This window comes from Lissotriton helveticus, chromosome 5_1 (genome assembly GCF_964261635.1).
Source record: "Lissotriton helveticus chromosome 5_1, aLisHel1.1, whole genome shotgun sequence".
In the NCBI taxonomy this organism is placed as follows: Eukaryota; Metazoa; Chordata; class Amphibia; order Caudata; family Salamandridae; genus Lissotriton; species Lissotriton helveticus.
The window spans coordinates 1,884,903,009-1,884,922,070 of NC_136065.1; the positions used below are offsets into that span (position 1 = coordinate 1,884,903,009).

The 19,062-nt window shown below is 44.6% G+C and overlaps 1 protein-coding gene across 1 annotated transcript in view; it reads right to left on the reverse strand.

Annotated features, from left to right (window-relative positions):
- Nucleotides 1–19,062, reverse strand: part of CNTNAP1 (contactin associated protein 1) — a 199,190-nt gene that overhangs the window by 38,730 nt on the left and 141,398 nt on the right. The window contains exons 16-17 of the mRNA XM_078640668.1: nt 17,228–17,416; nt 413–631 (exon numbers count right to left, since the gene is read on the reverse strand). Coding sequence (XP_078496794.1) covers nt 413–631; nt 17,228–17,416 — 408 coding nt within the window. The remainder of the gene's footprint in view (nt 1–412; nt 632–17,227; nt 17,417–19,062) is intronic.

Consider the following 19,062-nt stretch of genomic DNA (forward strand, 5'->3'; position numbering starts at 1 on the left):
GTTATCCACCTCCCATTGGATAACATGGCTAAGAACTGCTCAGGGCAGGTGTTAGTTTTTGGAGATATTCGCGCTTAGCGCGAATATCTCCAAAAGTTGGTAATAGGAGATAGCGATGTTAGCGACTGTTTCCAGTCGCTAACATCTTGGCACGCCCACTTTGCATGTCATTAGTGATAAATATCACTGACATGCAAAGTGGGGCCCAAGATGGTCGCTATCTCCTACTAGCTGTCGCTAACTGGTGTTAGCGACAGCTAGGTAATAGGGAGATAATTTTATCTCCGCTTTCTTGGCTTTTAAAGCCAAAAAAGCAGAGATAAACCCCCTTGATAATATGCCCCTTAGTGTGTTCACTTCCGTTTTTGGCTATGCTGCTAAGGGGCATTGCAGGCTGACGGCGGCGGCTTACCCACATAAAGGGGCTGGTCGAAGGTCAGGTTAATGTAGCTTTGGTATGGGGTCAGCTTCACCACCCAGGGCAATTTGTCCACCTTCAGCCTGGTCAGCTTCACGTTCATTTCAGCCTTCACCTGATGCCATTCGTCGTCATTGAGAGGGAAGGGGTATCTCACAGTTACATTTTCATCTCCCTTCCCGATGTCATAAATGAAAACAAGATCAGTTGTCGCTGAAAAAGAAATATATAACACAATGTCATTTAGTGCAGACTGTGTGGTTCTAACCATTGACATTTTATTTGCTCGCAGCAGGAAACAGGAACAGAATATTTCTTACTACTTGGCAAAGATGGCTTTACAAAATTCTCTTTAGACCCTTTTTATTACCCAAAAGAAGTGAGAGAGCACAAGTTTGAAAAAAAATGTATAAGTGCACCATATTTACAAGCACATAGTTAGTTTAAACATGTTTTGCACACGAGTGTTTTATATCTAGGAGTGAAATTTACAGAGTGTTCTATATTCAGTAGTGAAATGTATCGAATGTTTAAGTAGCGTAACAATAATTATAACTGTGTGAGATTAATGTAGAAATGTTGGAATGAATGTGAAAACCTCACGTTCTCATGTTAAAAGAATCATGTCTGAATTAAATGTAACTCTGAAATCCAGTTAAATGTGTAGGCCTCAGGGCAATTCACAGCAAACCTGAACGTGCTGCTAAAATAATGTAAGACGAGGTTGACATGGTTCTTCCAAATGTATTATTGAACTTAGGGTTAAAGTATATGCTTTATAGATGTGTTATTTTAGAAACGTATGTTAGTTAAGAATGTTGCTGTTTAAATCAAGTTAATGTTTTAAGAGTGCAGGGACCCGCTTCATGTAAATCAAGTAGGCCTGAACTGATAATGTCATATCGTTTGAACTGCCATGTGCTCGTTAGGGAAGAAGTCGAGAGGTGTCCAGCACAGAGCTTTGGAGTGTGTTTTACGACCTAAAGATATGGTGGAGTCTGGAATTTGAGGCCCACTGCAGGACGAACTGTATGCAGGTGCGAGGGTCCTAACCAGCTCGAATGAAAGGGACTTTGTTCAGTGGCGCCTTGCGCAGGCCTGTAGGAGTTTCCAGGAATTTAGGGGGTATCGGCGCACTGGAGAAGAAGCCTGGGAACCAAGGTCAACTTTAACGAGGGTCTTCAAGAGTACCATCATGGAGTTTACCGCGCAAAGATATACCACGTGAGGGGCGTCCCAAGGGGCGTTCCTATCAGAAATGTGATTTGGTATTAGGGAAAGAGACCCGGGAGGAGAGCAGAGCAGATGATTTTGGGAGCCTAAGGAAGCGGATGGGTAGGCAGATAGGCTGATCAGGAGAGACCCATTATCAGAGAAGACACAAAGAGAAGTGCGTGATCTTCTTAGGAAGTCACCACGGCTGACACCTAGAGGGGTAAAGATCTTGCTAAGTAGGGATGTCACTTAGTATAGTGTAGGGACAGACTAACCTTAATTTTCTTTTCTGTAATGACTTTGAGGTTGCAACTTGTATCCATTTTGGCAACCCTTATGGTTTTCGAGCTTGTACTTATTATCTTGTTTTTCAGACTCAGACTATTCAAAAAGTTCATGTTCATAGTGATACCGATTTATCTTCTGAATCTTATTTTGAGAAGTTTGTATCTTCAGTTATCTTTGACTTTATATTAAATATTTGAAACTTAATTTTGGTCAGTGGTCATTTAGAGTGGTGTAAGTTCTTAAAGTTATTGACTTATTGATAGATTACCTTTTACTCAATGACAGGTACCAACGATTCAGTCGACTTAGTTTGGGATTTGGTAAGGTAACTAGTAACCAGTAATCCCGCGTTAGCAGCTGGTAGCAGAGTGAGGATGGTTATCTTCTTGAGGAAGGTAATCTAGAGAGGTTAGCTTACCCCAAGGCCCCTAGACGTCGAGAGACGGGCAGCGGAAGAATCGTGTGACGAAAGGTGCAGACGGTGCGAGAAAAGCAGCAGTATCGGAGGAGAGTGAGTATAACAAGGGTCATGCGTGAACAGATTGCGGTGTTTTGTGTTGTATTTGTATTGTAATGTCTTGCGGAGTTGAATGCCTGTAGTGTGAATGAAAGAAGGTTGTGAGCGCGCGCAACCTGGTAAACTGGTAACCTGGTAAACGGGTGAACTGGTGAAATCTTAAGTTCAGGCCAGAGCTTAAGTGGTTTTGGGTGTATCGAACATCCAGGGTAGTTGTCGACCATAGTACGGAGGTCACGAGGTACCATTGACCGCCGTGGATCCAAGATAGGGGGAGTGTAAGAGTGAGTGTATGAGTAACGGACGCTGGTCGAAAGTTACTGTGTGTGGGTAACCTATCGGAGAAGGCGATTGTCTGGAAGTAAACGGAAAGACATTTCGCCAAGTTAAGGTGACAACTACAGAAAGACTGTGGGCGTACAGTCAAGAAAGGTGATCGCTTGGACGGAAGTAATCATTTTTCAGAGTATGAATGGGACGCGTGCATGACCGAGGAGACGAGCTGAGAAAGGAGGGGAACTGCTGCGAAAGGGGACGGGTGACGTCGGCTAGAGCCGCGCTGTGATTGAGCGGTTGGTGTGACGTTAGCTAGAGCCGCGCTCTGGTTGGGCGGCTAGAGTGACGTCGGAGGAAAGTCGCGTACGGATAGGCCAGTTAGTGAGAACGGCGCTGAGATTGGTGGAGTGTCATCAGGAAGTAAACAAACGCGGAGAAAAGAGAAATCATGAAGTGTTTTAAGTGTTTGAAAGGGATTTTTAAACGTAAACGAAGTGAACATTATTATGGGGAAGAGGCTCCGCCGGAGGGTACGCCAGCTCATTATATGGCAACGAATGTGGGGCTGCATACCATATTATGGATTGGGGCTTGGAATAAGCTTACGGAAGGGAATGAGGAAATGCAGTTCCCGAAGTACGGGACGTTTAAGTTAGAGGTGTTACATCGGCTAAAAGCAACTATGTCCTCATTGAAACCGTAACCTAGACCAACACAGTTTGAGGCCCTTAATGCATGGATTAAGGCTGCACACGACCGAAATTTGAACATGCGTCAACAAAGGCTGACGCGATCGGTAAGAGCAGTGCGAGATTCCAAATGGGATGAGGAGGCAAAGCGTTGGAGGGTACAGGCTATTGAGGTGGAAAAAATGTATCCGATGAGGGAGGTGGCAGGAGGAGGAGGAAACCTCATGGAAGAGGACGAGGAAAGCGAGTCGGAGGACAATCTGATAAACAGATTGTTAATGGATAGACCGCCTCCGAGAGTGGGGGTGATAGAAGATAGAGGGCTCGCAAGGGAAGATGGGAATGCCATAGAGGGGTATACACCACTCCCTATATCGGAATGGACACCTATCAAAAACGGAGAAATGCCTCAAAACCACACTGTACAGAGTGTAGTGGGAAGGTTTGTGGTGCAGAAAACGCCAACCACCGAAAGGGTTGAGTCTGTTGGATTGCCAGATGCTCTTCAGGTGCACGTTACCATAGGACCCATAGTATCGATCTATAACCCAGAAAGAGATAGAGAGGAGGAACAGAGGCAATTGGATAGAGAAAGGATTGAGATAGAAAGAAGGAATAATGTGACAAATGCATGGAAACAATTGCCAGGATCGGTAACATGGAATACCCCATTAGACACAACTGTCGGTCCCAATTCAGAACAGGGAGGTCAGAGAGGACCAATGGATCTAAGGGGACCGCGGCCAAGACCCTATTCAGAATTAAGAGCTGATTTGAGGGAATGGGACGGGTCCATAGTATCCCCGAGTAACAGGACAAGAACGGAACCAGAGTGGGAAACTAGGGGCAATGGGACTGTATCTCATTGTGGGGCCAGCGAAAGCAGTCAGGGCAGGGAAAGCCTAAGTCCAGAGAATAGAGGGGATGCACGTCCTACAAATCAGGGAGAACAGCCGGAACAAAATACTAGGATTGTAGAGTGTGAGGAAATGTCTCGTCTCTGGGGGAAAGGGGGAGATGAAATGGTACGGGCTTTTCAGAATAGGTTTAGGTGCCTTCATCATACACTCGGGGAAGACGTTCAACATTGGAGGAAGGAGAACAGTGACAGGTCCCGCCATGCTTCGAGTAATCAAGAATCACAGGGCAATAGTGAGGAAAGGGGGAGCAATGGGATGCCTTACTATGCACCCAGAGAAAACAGGCAGATCGGGGAAGGCGGAAAATTGAGAAACAAGGAAGTATTTCACCACCCACCCCGAGAGGATGGAAAGGCATGGGACCTAGAGAGATGGGAAGAGGGGAGGACTCCCTTTAACTCACCAGTGCCTAGGCGCAGGGCTAGGAGCTGGGACGGGAAGGATGTAGAAGGTACATCTGGACCAGAGGTGCTGAAAGCTGCGATAAAGGTTAAAAGACTTGATGTCTCCAGTCTGAAATCCGATCTAGACGAGATTATAGAAGGGACGGTGCCTTTAGAAAGGATCGATTTGTACGAACAAGATGAGTTGTTGTTCATAGCAAAGGATACTACTAGGAGAGCTAGAGCATTCCATGAGAAACTGTCTAATTTGGCCGACAGGTATGCTGTAGATTTATCTAGGACAAGGGCACTACAGAGTAACCATAGGTTACAATACTCAGACCAAGACCTAGATGAGAAGAGGACTACTGGATTGAAAACTCACATAAGGGAGTTGATATCTGGAATAAGAGTGTGGAGAGAACTGGATAAATGGGAAGAAAGGTGGTCGAAAAAGGGCACGGTTAGGCGAAGTACAAATGTGATGACCTCTGAGGGAAGGGTAATGCAGATGGAGGCATTCCCTTTGCGAGAAATATCAAATGGAAATTATGTACATGTGCCCTGGAGTAGAGGAGACTTAGCTGCATTTACCAACTCATTTCCGAAGTTGAGGGACAATCCAGTAGAGTGGTATAAGCAGGTAGAAAGGTTTGTCAAAATTTCGAAAGTATTGTGGATTGATTTGAACACGTTGTTCGACATCGTGGTCCCATCTGATCTGTGGACCCCGTGTAAGACTAGTGTCGAATGGCCAAATGCTGAACCAGTGAGGGATGTCCGAACTAATGGACCATCCGAGATTGTCATGTGAAAGTATGAAAGGGTAATAGCTTGGTTGAAAGAGAAGGTACCACCACAGGATATAGATTGGGTAAAGATAGATCGAACGAGGCAAGAACCGAAGGAGACCGTGCATGAGTTTTATGAGAGGTTGTTGAAAACATTCAAGCAATACAGTGGACTCGATGTAATGGATCCCAAAGATATAGGACAATTTGTGTCAAAGTTTGTCTTGGGGTTGAGATCTGGGATATTTGCTTGATGATTCAGCAACATTTAATTTGTTGGCAAAACAAACCACTCGATGAAATCCTACGTTATGCAAGATACTGTAGTGATGAAATAGATTCTAAAGCCAAGAATCTAAAGGAGAAATTGATGGTGGTGCAAATGCAATCCGCCGGGAAGGGTGGCCAGCAGAAGCAGGGGATGGGACGAAAGCCAAACGGTCAGAATAAGGACAATGAGGAAGGGCAGAGACCTAGGATAGACTTTGCCACTTTAAAGAAAACGACAAAGTGCCATCAATGTCACCAGGTGGGGCATTGGCGACGCGAGTGTCCCTTTAACCCTGAAAATGGAGAGCTAGAAGTAGAAGAGCAGGTCCAAGAAATCCCAACTCAAAAGGTGACAGTTCCAGGTAGCAAGGTGGCCAAAGGGGGGACTTCGGCTCCACGGGCCCAATTCCCACAGCCACCGAAGATAGCGACAGGGGGAAAGGTCTTTAAACAAATGCCTCTGTTTATCGAGGAAGAAAAGTGTTATTACATTGATCCATTGACAGGACAACGTGTGAGCAGTGAAGAGGACTGTACCCTCGGGGCAGTCCTAGAAGTGGATCAGAGAGGGCCATTTGTTGAGGCAGAAGTGGCAGGGTGTCCCACTACGTTCTTGGTGGATACTGGGGCTACTCGATCGACTCTGAGATCAGCGGTGGTTCCAGACTTGCCGATGTCAGGGGAAACAATTCAGGTGGTAGGAGTCGCAAATAAAAGGATGACTAGTCCCTTGACAGAACCAGTGTCTGTGAAAATTGGAAACCACATGAACGAACATCAGTTTGTGGTTTGTGACTCGAGTCCGGTATGTCTGTTAGGAAGGGATTTGTTGTGCAAATTGAACTGCACCATATACTGCACCCCGCAAGGAGTGGAGGTACAGACTACAGACGAAGATGCTACTTTTAAGGTGGCCAATTCAAAATCCTGTGTAGAACTATATCCTACTCTGACTGTAGAAGATCTTCCCCAAGACCTACGAGATGCAGTGGCGTCAGAGGTATGGGATTTCACCGGAGAGGAAATAGGATTGATTAAAGGGGTAGAACCGGTAAAAATTCTGGTAAAACCAAATGCTGAGTTTCCAAGAACGCCTCAATACAAATTGTCACAGGAAACGATTGCAGGAATAAAACCTGTGATTGAGTCAATGATACAACAGGGAATACTGAAAGAAATCGTGGGCAGTCCTTGTAACTCCCCGATAATGGGTTTGCAGAAACCTAGTGGGAAATTCAGGATAGTGCAGGATTTACGAAAAATTAACAACATAGTCGTTTCATGTTGTCCCGTGGTACCGAATCCTTCAGTGATACTGTTTCAAATACCATGTCAAGCAGAATGGTTCACAGTGATAGATCTTTGCCAGGCTTTCTTTTCCATCCCATTGGATGAAGAGAGCAGATATCTCTTCGCTTTTAAAATGGAAGATCGCATTTTAACATGGTGTCGAATCCCACAAGGATTCACAGACAGCCCATCCATCTTTAATCAGTTGTTGAAGAAGAATCTTGAGAATCTAGTACTGCCACAGAATTCGGTTCTGGTACAGTACATAGATGACCTACTTGTTGCGTCAGAAACAGAGGAAGCCTGCAAAGCAGACTCAATTGCCTTACTGAACCATTTAGCTGAAAATGGACATAAGGTATCTCCAAGCAAGTTACAATATTGTCTGACAGAAGTACAGTATTTAGGGCACCGATTAGAAAAAGGGAAACGTAAGGTGTCCCCAGAGAGGATTGAGGCGATAATGAAGATGAATGCGCCTACAACACAGAGAGAAGTTAGAATGTTCCTAGGAATGGTGGGTTACTGCCGACAGTGGATAGTTAACTTTTCACTGAAAGCAAAGCCCTTACGGAAACTGACGCACAAGGAGGTGAGTGATCCGGTACCATGGGATGAAGAATGTCTGGTGGCGTTTTTACAGCTGAGAGACGATTTATGTTGTGCTCCGGCTCTGGGAATGCCTGATTACGAGAAAACATTTTTACTCTATTGCTGTGAGAGAGAGGGATGTGCTTTGTCAGTCTTGGCTAACCCTGGGCGAAGAACTACGCTCCGTTCGCAGAGCTTGCGGAGTTTTGGCAACTCCGCGTTCTACGGAGAACGCGAAGCTGTCGATTACTCCGCGATCCGGTGCGTAGCGTAGTTCTCGCGCGCTGAATAACATTATTGCGTGCGCCGGGGGTAAGTTCGCGCGATATTTGACGCGATCACGCACTTTGGAAATAAGGGAACGCAAGCGGGCGGGACAAACCTCTTGAGTAACTTAGCGCGCTAGCTATCTCGAGCATGCAGGCAGCGCCCCGAACACGCGCACCGCGCTCCCGAAGACGAAAAACGGCGCGCGAACGGGTCTAGCAAGCTACTACACATGTCCGCAGAGCTACGCGAAGGTCGCGGAGTGCAACTGCGTCTTCGCGTAGCTCCGCGGAGTGCGGCTCCGCGAACTACGCCCAGGGTTAGTCTTGGCACAGACCCACGGAAATGCCCGTAGACCAGTTGCATATTTTTCGGCTGCATTAGATCCAGTAGCCGCAGTGTTGCCCGGATGTCTCAAATCCGTTGCTGCAACGGGTGTCAGCATTGAAAGGAGCGAGAGTATTGTGATGGGACATCCAGTGGTGGTGTATGTACCACATTCAGTTGAATTGTTAATGACCAGGACGAAGACGCAGCATCTGACCAATAGTAGGCTCACGCGCTACGAGCAAGTTATTCTTGCCGCAGAGAACGTGACTCTCAGGAGATGCTCTGTCTTGAATCCTGCTACTTTGATGCCATTACCCACTGTAATAGAAGGCGAAGGATGTGAAGACCACGATTGCCTTGATGTGACTGAACTATGCACGAAACCCAGACCAGATATTGTGGATGAGCCATTGTCTGACCCCGATGAAATTTATCTTGTTGATGGCTCATGTTTAAGAGACGATACTGGTCGGTTGAGAGCAGCTTATGCTGTTTGTACCATTACTGGAGTTGTGGAAGCCGCTTGCCTGGAAGGAGTACATTCCGCACAGGTAGCAGAAATTATTGCCCTAACTCGTGCCTGCATAGCAGGAAACGGAAAGAGAGTCACCATCTACACGGACAGCCAATATGGTTTCGGTGTGGTTCATGATTTCGGGCAGTTGTGGCCTCAGAGAGGTTACATGACCTCCTCTGGTTCGCCCATTCGAAATGGAGAATTTGTGCGGCTGTTGTTAGAAGCATTACAAGGTCCAGTTGACATCGCAATAGTAAAGTGTGTAGCTCATACTAAGAATACAGATTTTGTGTCACAAGGCAATCGATATGCTGATGAAGTCGCACGTTATTGTGCGGAACAAAATTATTCTTTCTCAAAAGTGGAAATTGAAGGTGCAGAAGAAAGGACAGAATTAAGCATGATGTTAGAGACTGTGGATTCCTGGGAAGATTTGAGGGTAATGCAGGAGAATGCACCAGAAACTGAGAAAAGGGCATGGGAAACAGCAGGTTGTGTGCGAAGTGAAATGGATTTTTGGGTTTCAGCAGATGGGAGAGCTGTGTTACCTGAAGAATTAGCTAATCCCATGGCAAGAGAAATACATGGTCCAGTACATCTAGGAAGGGATGCTATGATGAGAGTGTTTAGGCAAACTTGGTATTGCCCTAAATTTAGAATAGCAGCAGAATCAGTATGTAAGCGATGTGTTACCTGCCAACAACTGAACGTAGGCAAACGAACACCAGTCACACTGAGTCACATTGGGAGGTCGGGGGGGCCTTTCAATAGAATGCAACTAGATTTCATCGAAATGCCAAGAGTCAATCGCCTTCGGTATGTGTTGGTGATTGTATGCGTATTTTCCAGATGGGTTGAAGCATACCCTACACGTAGGTGCGATACACTCACAGTGGCTAAATTGTTGCTCAGGGAGTTGATACCGCGCTTCGGGGTGCCTGCCTCTTTGGAATCGGACAGAGGAAAACATTTTAACAGCGAAATAGTGAAGATGTTGTGCTCCACACTGAATATCGATCAAAAGCTGCATTGTAGTTATCGACCAGAAGCTTCAGGAATTGTGGAACAAGTGAACGGCAAGAATAGATTGGCTAAAGTAGTGGCATCCACATCTTTGAGTTGGCCAGATGCTCTTCCTTTAGTGCTCATGAGCATGCGCAGCACCCCTGACAGGAGGACAGGTCTCTCTCCCCACGAGATTCTGATGGGGAGGGCCATGAGACTTCCCACCGTTCCAACTGCTGCCCTATTGAATATTACAGATGATCTGATCTTGGATTATTGTAAAGGACTGTCTGACGCCATCCATTCTGTGTCCCTTCAGGTGTATGCGGTTGAAGTTCCAGCATCGAGGAACCTGTGTCATGACCTGAACCCAGGGGACTGGGTGTTGGTTAAAAAGCACGTCCGGAAGAACTGCCTAGATGTTCGCTGGCGTGGGCCCTTTCAGGTAATCCTGATAACGAACACCGCGGTGAAGTGCGGGGGGCTGCCAAATTGGATCCATGCATCCCATACTCGAAGAGTTCCAGCACCTCTAGAAGGAACAGCTCCTATCCCAGACGAAAGCCCGGAAGTGGAAGAAGAGTCGCAAGAAGGGATTGAGGCAGCTGAGGGGGTGTCGGAAGAAGTTGGGAACGCATCGGATTCAGAAGAAGAGCGAAGGCAGGACGGCAGTGAGACTGAAGACGCAACTGAAGGGGAGAGCAGCAGTGAATACGAAACAGACACAGATCAGTACCAGAGTGACCAAGAACCGAGTGTGAGGACGAGACATAGGAGAACAAGAGGTGAGGCTGCCACTTGGCCGGGAAGAGACAGGAGGCTAAGTTTGAGGTCGGCCCAGGAAGAAACCCTTGTCCCTATATCTGAAGACTCGGATCAGGAAGAAGATACTCAGGAGGGAACCGAGGAAGGCCTTAGAAGATCAAGGAGGGTGCGAGTGCCTAGTAGAAGATACTCTACTCCTGATTGGACCTACCTCGTTGCAGATGTCGGGGGGCACAGAACCGGGAGGATCAGGGAAGTGGACCTGGTCAGAACTAACCCAATCATCACAGTGCAAATAAGGTTTCTACTGCCAGGAGCGGAGACCGAAAGGTTGCTGACACTCAACATCGTTCATCCTCCTCTCCTGAGCGGAATAAGAAAATTGATTTTAGAGACAGTTGAGTTTCCAGTTTGCTGTTCACGATATCCAATATTGGAGGGAACTCTTCTTCGTTTGGAAATGCTTGAGCGAGTAGTAGAAATTCTTGGAGCGCTCATTGTTGTGGATTAATACCATATTGCGAATGTCTTCAAGGGGGCGCAGAACTGGAAAGGTGAAGAAAGTGATCCTGATTAGAACGGACCCCTTTGTAATTGTGGATGTAGAACTGATAGTACCAGGAGTAGAAATTGAAAAAACGTTAACTCTCAATTTCGTCCGTCCACTTGTCCAGAGCGAAATAAGGAGAATAATCCTAGAAACAGTTGACTTTCCATGTTGTTGTACGAACTGCCCAGAACTTGAGGGAATGTTTCTTCGGATGGACATTTATGAAGACGTAGTGTCCCTCCTTGAGCCATACATAACTTCAGACGGAGATAAGACTCTTGAAAAGAAATTGTAAAATTGTTGCAAGATAACCTAGCGCCGAGTGGAAGAAGAAAAAATGGTAGGGGTTTCCTTTTAGCGGATGGAGAAGGGCTAGGGTTGTCTATTTTCTACTGGATTTTGAACTGTTTTGCGGAAATAGATTGTCAAGCTTCCAAGTGTTCAAAAGGGAGAGACTTTGCAAGAGAAAAGACTTTGTTCAAAAAAAGGAAGAAGTTGATGCAGGAAGAGCGTCCAGAACCACACTGTTTGAGAACATGGAGGCTGGCAACCCGAACCGCAGGGCAAAATGTATAGTTGGCACATTGTTGGGAGTAGTGATTTCCTTGATAGTTTTAGTGGTTACTGTCTCATACATAGTGGGACACGAGAGAGATGCAACTACAGTCCAGGAGGTCAAGGGAGTGTCAACACCGAAAACTACCATTATTAATGATAAGGGAAGCATCAATGATAAAGACAAAGCGTTGTTAGATGCAGAAATAAAAAGGTTACACACAGATGAGTCACAGGGAAATTTCAGGTCAAATGCTTATGCTAAATTGCTTTATGAATACGTTGATGCCATGGAAGTGAAGAATTGCTACGTTTGTATGCAATTACCAGCTTCGGTAGAGGAGGGTATCAGATACCATCATCTTCCGTTGACATATGGAATCACGTGCAGTTTGTTGTTGAGCATATTTTATGGACGAGAAGGATTTGAGTATTATTTCTCGAATTTCGACTCGACATTGCCAGAGGTCCCGAATTTCAAGCATTTGAACAAGTGGGACTATTACAAAAGCGAAGACAGATTACACAAATGGTTTATTCCATGGAAAACGTTAGATACTTCACATGCTCGAAGAAACAATCTGACTTGTCAAGTGTCAGAAATTGAGAAAAAGTTTATAGGACAGGTAGATACTAGATACAGGAGGCAGAAGATTCTGAAGGCCTCAGGACAATGGGAAACAGATTGGACCAAGGAGGAAAGGGCACATCAAAGAAAGGGTAGTATTGGTCCAATTGCTTTAGATAAGGAGAAACGGGGGAAACTGTGCATCCACAGGAGTTACTCCTATTATGAGAATTTTTATGTAGGTCAAGTCAATTGTGAACATGCCTTTCAACTGGAGTATTACTCTAAAGATTTTTTGAAAGGGATGCAAGCAATTCCAAATGTATATTTTGTATGTGGAAGAAATGCCTATGTGAAGTTACCAGATAATTGGTACGGATCATGCTATCTGGCTGTTGTCTTCCCTAAAATATATCATGTTGAGAATTTAGAAACGACAAAGAAAGAAATACCAACTAGGTGGAAGAGAGGGCTGGGTGCAGCAGAAGTAGTTGGAGATGTACTAGGTGCTGCATTCCCTATCTTAGGACTGATATTGAATGACATTAAGATTAGGAGGTTAGCTACAGTCGTAGATAGGCTATCTGCCAGTACTGCAAGATCATTGATGCTGATAGAAGGTGAGATGCAATCGATTAGGGCAATGGTTCTTCAGAACCGACTTGCTTTAGACGTTCTGTTAGCTAAAGAGGGAGGAGTCTGTAAGGCTTTGAAGGTCCAGGAATGCTGCACTTACATTCCAGACAATTCAAAACCTCTAGAGAAGTATATACGAAACATCACTGCTATACACTACGAAATTGAGGATCTGACAAAAGTAAATGTGTGGGAAAAAGTAGGTCATGGAATGGGTAAAGTTGGAGGTTGGTTTGCAAACTTAGGAAAGGGTATCGTTTGGTACATACTGAAACCCATCATCATAATTGTGATTTGCGTAATCACTTTGTGGGGATTGGTGCGTTTGTATCAATGTTATAGAGCAAATAGGTTGCAGAGAACTATGAGGAAACAGGAGGAAGAGTTGACAGCGATGCAGGACACTCAATACAAGAGTCTGAAAGCATTGGAGACTATGAAAAGAGGTGGCGCTGCCATGACTTCACTTTGAAGGGTTCTACATTTTTAATGGTGTCTTGATGGTGATGACCCCTGAAGGTCATCAAAGGGGGGACTGAGAGAGCACAAGTTTGAAAAAAAATGTATAAGTGCACCATATTTACAAGCACATAGTTAGTTTAAACATGTTTTGCACACGAGTGTTTTATATCTAGGAGTGAAATATACAGAGTGTTCTATATTCAGTAGTGAAATGTATCGAATGTTTAAGTAGCGTAACAATAATTATAACTGTGTGAGATTAATGTAGAAATGTTGGAATGAATGTGAAAACCTCACGTTCTCATGGTAAAAGAATCATGTCTGAATTAAATGTAACTCTGAAATCCAGTTAAATGTGTAGGCCTCAGGGCAATTCACAGCAAACCTGAACGTGCTGCTAAAATAATGTGAGACGAGGTTGACATGGTTCTTCCAAATGTATTATTGAACTTAGGGTTAAAGTATATGCTTTATAGATGTGTTATTTTAGAAACGTATGTTAGTTAAGAATGTTGCTGTTTAAATCAAGTTAATGTTTTAAGAGTGCAGGGACCCGCTTCATGTAAATAAAGTAGGCCTGAACTGATAATGTCATATCGTTTGAACTGCCATGTGCTCGTTAGGGAAGAAGTCGAGAGGTGTCCAGCACAGAGCTTTGGAGTGTGTTTTACGACCTAAAGATATGGTGGAGTCTGGAATTTGAGGCCCACTGCAGGACGAACTGTATGCAGGTGCGAGGGTCCTAATCAGCTCGAATGAAAGGGACTTTGTTCAGTGGTGCCTTGCGCAGGCCTGTAGGAGTTTCCAGGAATTTAGGGGGCATCGGCGCACTGGAGAAGAAGCCTGGGAACCAAGGTCAACTTTAACGAGGGTCTTCAAGAGTACCATCATGGAGTTTACCGCGCAAAGATATACCACGTGAGGGGCGTCCCAAGGGGCGTTCCTATCAGAAATGTGATTTGGTATTAGGGAAAGAGACCCGGGAGGAGAGCAGAGCAGATGATTTTGGGAGCCTAAGGAAGCGGATGGGTAGGCAGATAGGCTGATCAGGAGAGACCCATTATCAGAGAAGACACAAAGAGAAGTGCGTGATCTTCTTAGGAAGTCACCACGGCTGACACCTAGAGGGGTAAAGATCTTGCTAAGTAGGGATGTCACTTAGTATAGTGTAGGGACAGACTAACCTTAATTTTCTTTTCTGTAATGACTTTGAGGTTGCAACTTGTATCCATTTTGGCAACCCTTATGGTTTTCGAGCTTGTACTTATTATCTTGTTTTTCAGACTCAGACTATTCAAAAAGTTCATGTTCATAGTGATACCGATTTATCTTCTGAATCTTATTTTGAGAAGTTTGTATCTTCAGTTATCTTTGACTTTATATTAAATATTTGAAACTTAATTTTGGTCAGTGGTCATTTAGAGTGGTGTAAGTTCTTAAAGTTATTGACTTATTGATAGATTACCTTTTACTCAATGACAGGTACCAACGATTCAGTCGACTTAGTTTGGGATTTGGTAAGGTAACTAGTAACCAGTAATCCCGCGTTAGCAGAAGTCAGGAAAAAGATTGACAGCTGAGCAGAAAGGATTCGATTGCTCTGAGCCAAAGAGCTGTGTCATCTCTGGTCATTCACCCATCAATCATCCTGCTGCGTGGTCACTTCACAAGAGGGTGTCGTAATTTTGGGTAACCCTTGCAAAAAAAGGCTCTTTTTTTTCCGATCCAAATGTTACAGAAATGAATAAAAACGTTTCACTTTTGGCTGTCCATTTTATCTGGGGCAGGATAGCATTAAAATTTCACTTTCCCACAGTCTGTTGTGGGAATGTTTGACAAGGCCAAGCAGCAGGTGTAGAGAGAGGTACAGACTACACATGGTATTCACAAGCAAAGTGCACATCCGTGCACATGGTATTCACAAGCACAGTGCAGCAATAAATGAAAACAGCGAGAACAGAGCAGTTCCCTGTAGTTGGGTTCTTATGGGCAGTTTGTGGATTGATTTGTACGAATTATGAAGTGTTTATCTTGATTTTACATGTATCCTTTAGTTACTAATAGTGACGACCCCTACTGCGGCTGCACTTGTTCCTATCCCTTTCCTGCATCCTCCTGTCAGTTTCTGAAAGTAGTCTGTCCCCTGGTATGCCTATAAGCCCTGGATATAGGCGGTGGTACTGATCCTGCTTAGATGACCAGCCACTGACCCAGACAAAAAGATGGTCATAGTCAAAACATGTCCCTATCCCTATCCCCTGCAATCTGTGAAGATCTGCTGGCTGTTTAGGAATACCTTGGTTTTGTGGATAGCAAAAGGTTTTCCCAGGACCCACGTTCATCAAGATACTGTTTTACTGTCGGTAGTGAGGTGATTAGAAACATTTTGTAGGCTGCGTTTGTGAAACTGTTTCATGTCGCCTGTCTTCTTCTGCTGTGGTCTTTATCGACTATAGAGGCTAGCTGGCTTACTGATAATTGAAGATTACTTTTATATCTGCATTTGTATGATTTGTTATTTGGTATCTGCCAAACCTTTGGTTTTCGGGTACCCCAAGACAGGTTGAATGTGGTCATGCACCTTGGATTTGTGCCTGTTTTTAATCTACTGTCCTACAATCCTTCAACCTTGGTTGTGATATTGTTTGGTGATGAGTAAGGTGGGACAGTGCTGCTCTACGTCAATCCAGGGTATTTGTATAGAGAAAGCAATTGTTTCTCTTTCAGAGGAGCATGCCCTTTTGGTGTAGGCTAAGATTTTGGAACAATTAGGATTTTTCGTGTATTATCCTAAAATGTGACTGACTTTTCCCCTGCCCTCTGGATCTTTTAGAGGCACAATCCTGTCAGCAAGTAATTCAATGCACTACACTGCTTCTGGTGTTGACAGCTACATCTCAGAGGGTTCTCACCCCCTACCAGTGAAAAGACATGTTTGAAGTGGAGAACAGCACAGTTAGATGGCTGTCTTGTTGGCTCCTCCATTCCTCTAATAATTCAAAGACACATACATTAAGTCCCAAATTGTGGTTGACTGATAGAAATATTTATGCATTGTGTTCTGAGCAGAAATATGGTATCAGGGAACCAGTTCTTCATGAAACCAAAATTGTGTATGTACATCCAAGTGTAGTCGTCTTTGTGTTTCATGGCACACTAGGTATAGTAGTCCTCTACCTCACAATATATTGTGTTTTTGGTCAAAGAAGCACCACCCACCCACTATGTTTGGCAATAGCCAGTGAGCGTCAACATTTCTGTTCACCCCACAATGATAAACCAGAGGATTTGCATTTCATAGCAGGTGCATGCAGCTGTGCTGCTTACATATGGCCTTCAAACATACTGAGCATTGAGCCCTGTGGAAAGGCTATCACAGAACTGTAGCCTCTAATACAAAAAGATGAACACAAAAACTGATGCAATGAAACGCTTAATGGTAATTTACATTCTGTCAACTCTGGGAGTGCATGTTTCCACTGACATGTTTCTTCTCTGTGCTCTCAGATATATTTTGACAAAACTTTTGAAACAATATAGAGGTTTATGGACACCTTACATACAAAAATGAAATGCATATAAACTGCAGTATCGATGACTGTATCAGAAAATTGATCTAAAATTTGAGAATGGAGCATGGATACCGGTCTTTAATACTAGGATTCAAACACAATTCTATTCTGATTGTGTGTGACTAGCAAACGGAGCAGTAAGTGGGTGAATTCATCAAGAAGGTGGTGTAGGCAAGGACAGCTCTGTGTGTGTCACCTGAGATTACTAATGGTAGTGCCGGCTATTGCAGGGCTGGTGGTACATTTTATTGCTATATGGTTTGCAGAGAACATGCATGACTGTAGTCTCTCACCTGTGTATGCTCCCTAAAAATGAATTTGTCCAATTGATAGTAGAATTCTAAAGACTTACTGTTGAGTTCTATTCGGATGTAGGTCCTGGGCATGTAGTGCCATTCTCTGTAGGCTGTGTTTTCCAGGAAGACCCCAGATGAAGCTGTGGTTTTGAAGTAGAACGAGATGTCTAAGCTTGAGCCGGGATTGAAGGTTGGGAAGATCAGACTGGCTCCTCTGTTGAACGAAACCATGTTCCAGTTGTTTCCTAGAGGATACACAGACATGGCCTTTACCCTCTCATAACAATCGACACACCTTGTGCTAATCTCATGTTTATCACATTCACCAGGGCAAACAATTAAGCCTCTAACTTGTGATCTACTATTAACTAATCAGGAAGAAGGAATGTCATAGGCCCTTATTACAAGTTACAATGGACCGCTGAACTCGCTGCATTAGGTCGGTAACAGTCGTCCACCACGGGACCGCTGCTGCCGCCAGGGATCCACGATCCCTGGCAGTGACGTAACGGTGTGAGGCCCCTAATAGCTGTCGGTGCCGCTGCGACACCGCCAAGAATATCAGGAGGTTCCTCACCGCCACACTTTTCATGGTGGTGCGACCTCCGTGAAAAGTTTGGTACGGAGAACCTGTTGCCTCTATGCCATGGGGTGCATGCAGGAGTGCACATGTTGTAACCCCCTGTGTGCATGCACCCCCAGTTCCTGCAGGGCATGGACTTCATAGTCCATGCCCTGCAGGAGCTGCCTTTGAGGCTCCTAGTGCGGTGACTTTTTCAAAGGCCCGCAGTATCACTGCCAAAGAACCGCCCGCCAGAGTAAAAATAAGTCATGCTCTGGCGGGGGGTCTTAAATAGCTTTAGTGGTCTTGGAACAGGGCAGCAGCAGGGCGGCCCCATTCCGAGACCGCCAATGTCATAATAAGGCCCATAGATTAATAGAAATCCGGCAAGAGGATTCCCAATACAATGATAAAGATAGTCTCCCTCAGAGGTCAACCTCAAGCTGCTGTCTTACCTCGTCTTATGGAAGTACAATCCATGCTCAGGAAGTTTCAAAGGTTTCACAGAAAGAGGAAACGTGCTCCCTCTACCTAACCTGTCCTCATCCCAATCATTTCATACATTAATTGATGTTCTACTCATCTGGCTAAACACAAAGCCGAAGCTTCCCAAGACACTTCAGTTCAACTTCCTCTCAAATGACCCATCTTCCAGCTTTCTGCTACAAGAGTGGACCCTTGAAGAGAGATTGGTGTCCTACCTGTCAGGGCAACTAGTGATGTCGTAGAGTACCAAGGTGATGGAGGTTCCTTGGTAGGCAGTTAGCCAGGGTCATCAGGGTTTAGATGGATGTTACATGTATTCCTGATGGGACATTCATTTACCTACTGTGTCAGGAACAAACTCTCTCCGACCTAACCTACCTGTCTGCGTATTCCTATCATAAAACCTCTTGCAGCATTACAGAGCTTTCACTGTAATGTATCTTCCTGAATAATATATCTAAGCTAAAATCAAGTTCCAGTATGAAACTATTCTTGGCTGGAGTAAAGCAAAGAAAGGCTTAAAATGAGGAAGACAACATTGGATTAGGTTTTTTTTCTTTGAATTCTGGTATTTGTAGTTTTGTTGTACAATGGAATGAACCGACTACAAGTTTCAGAATTCAAAGAAAAAACCTGGACTGGAGCAGCACATCACCCATGGACACAGGAATCTTGACAGAGCTGGGCTGTCTGCCCATTCTTCATCTATCTATTCATTTACTTATTTTAACCGATTGATGCTTTCACTATTCCATTACCCCTTTCACCTTCCCATCCATTAATTCATTCATTCTTACTTTCACATTTATGTCTTACCATTCACCTTTTTTCCGTTATATATTT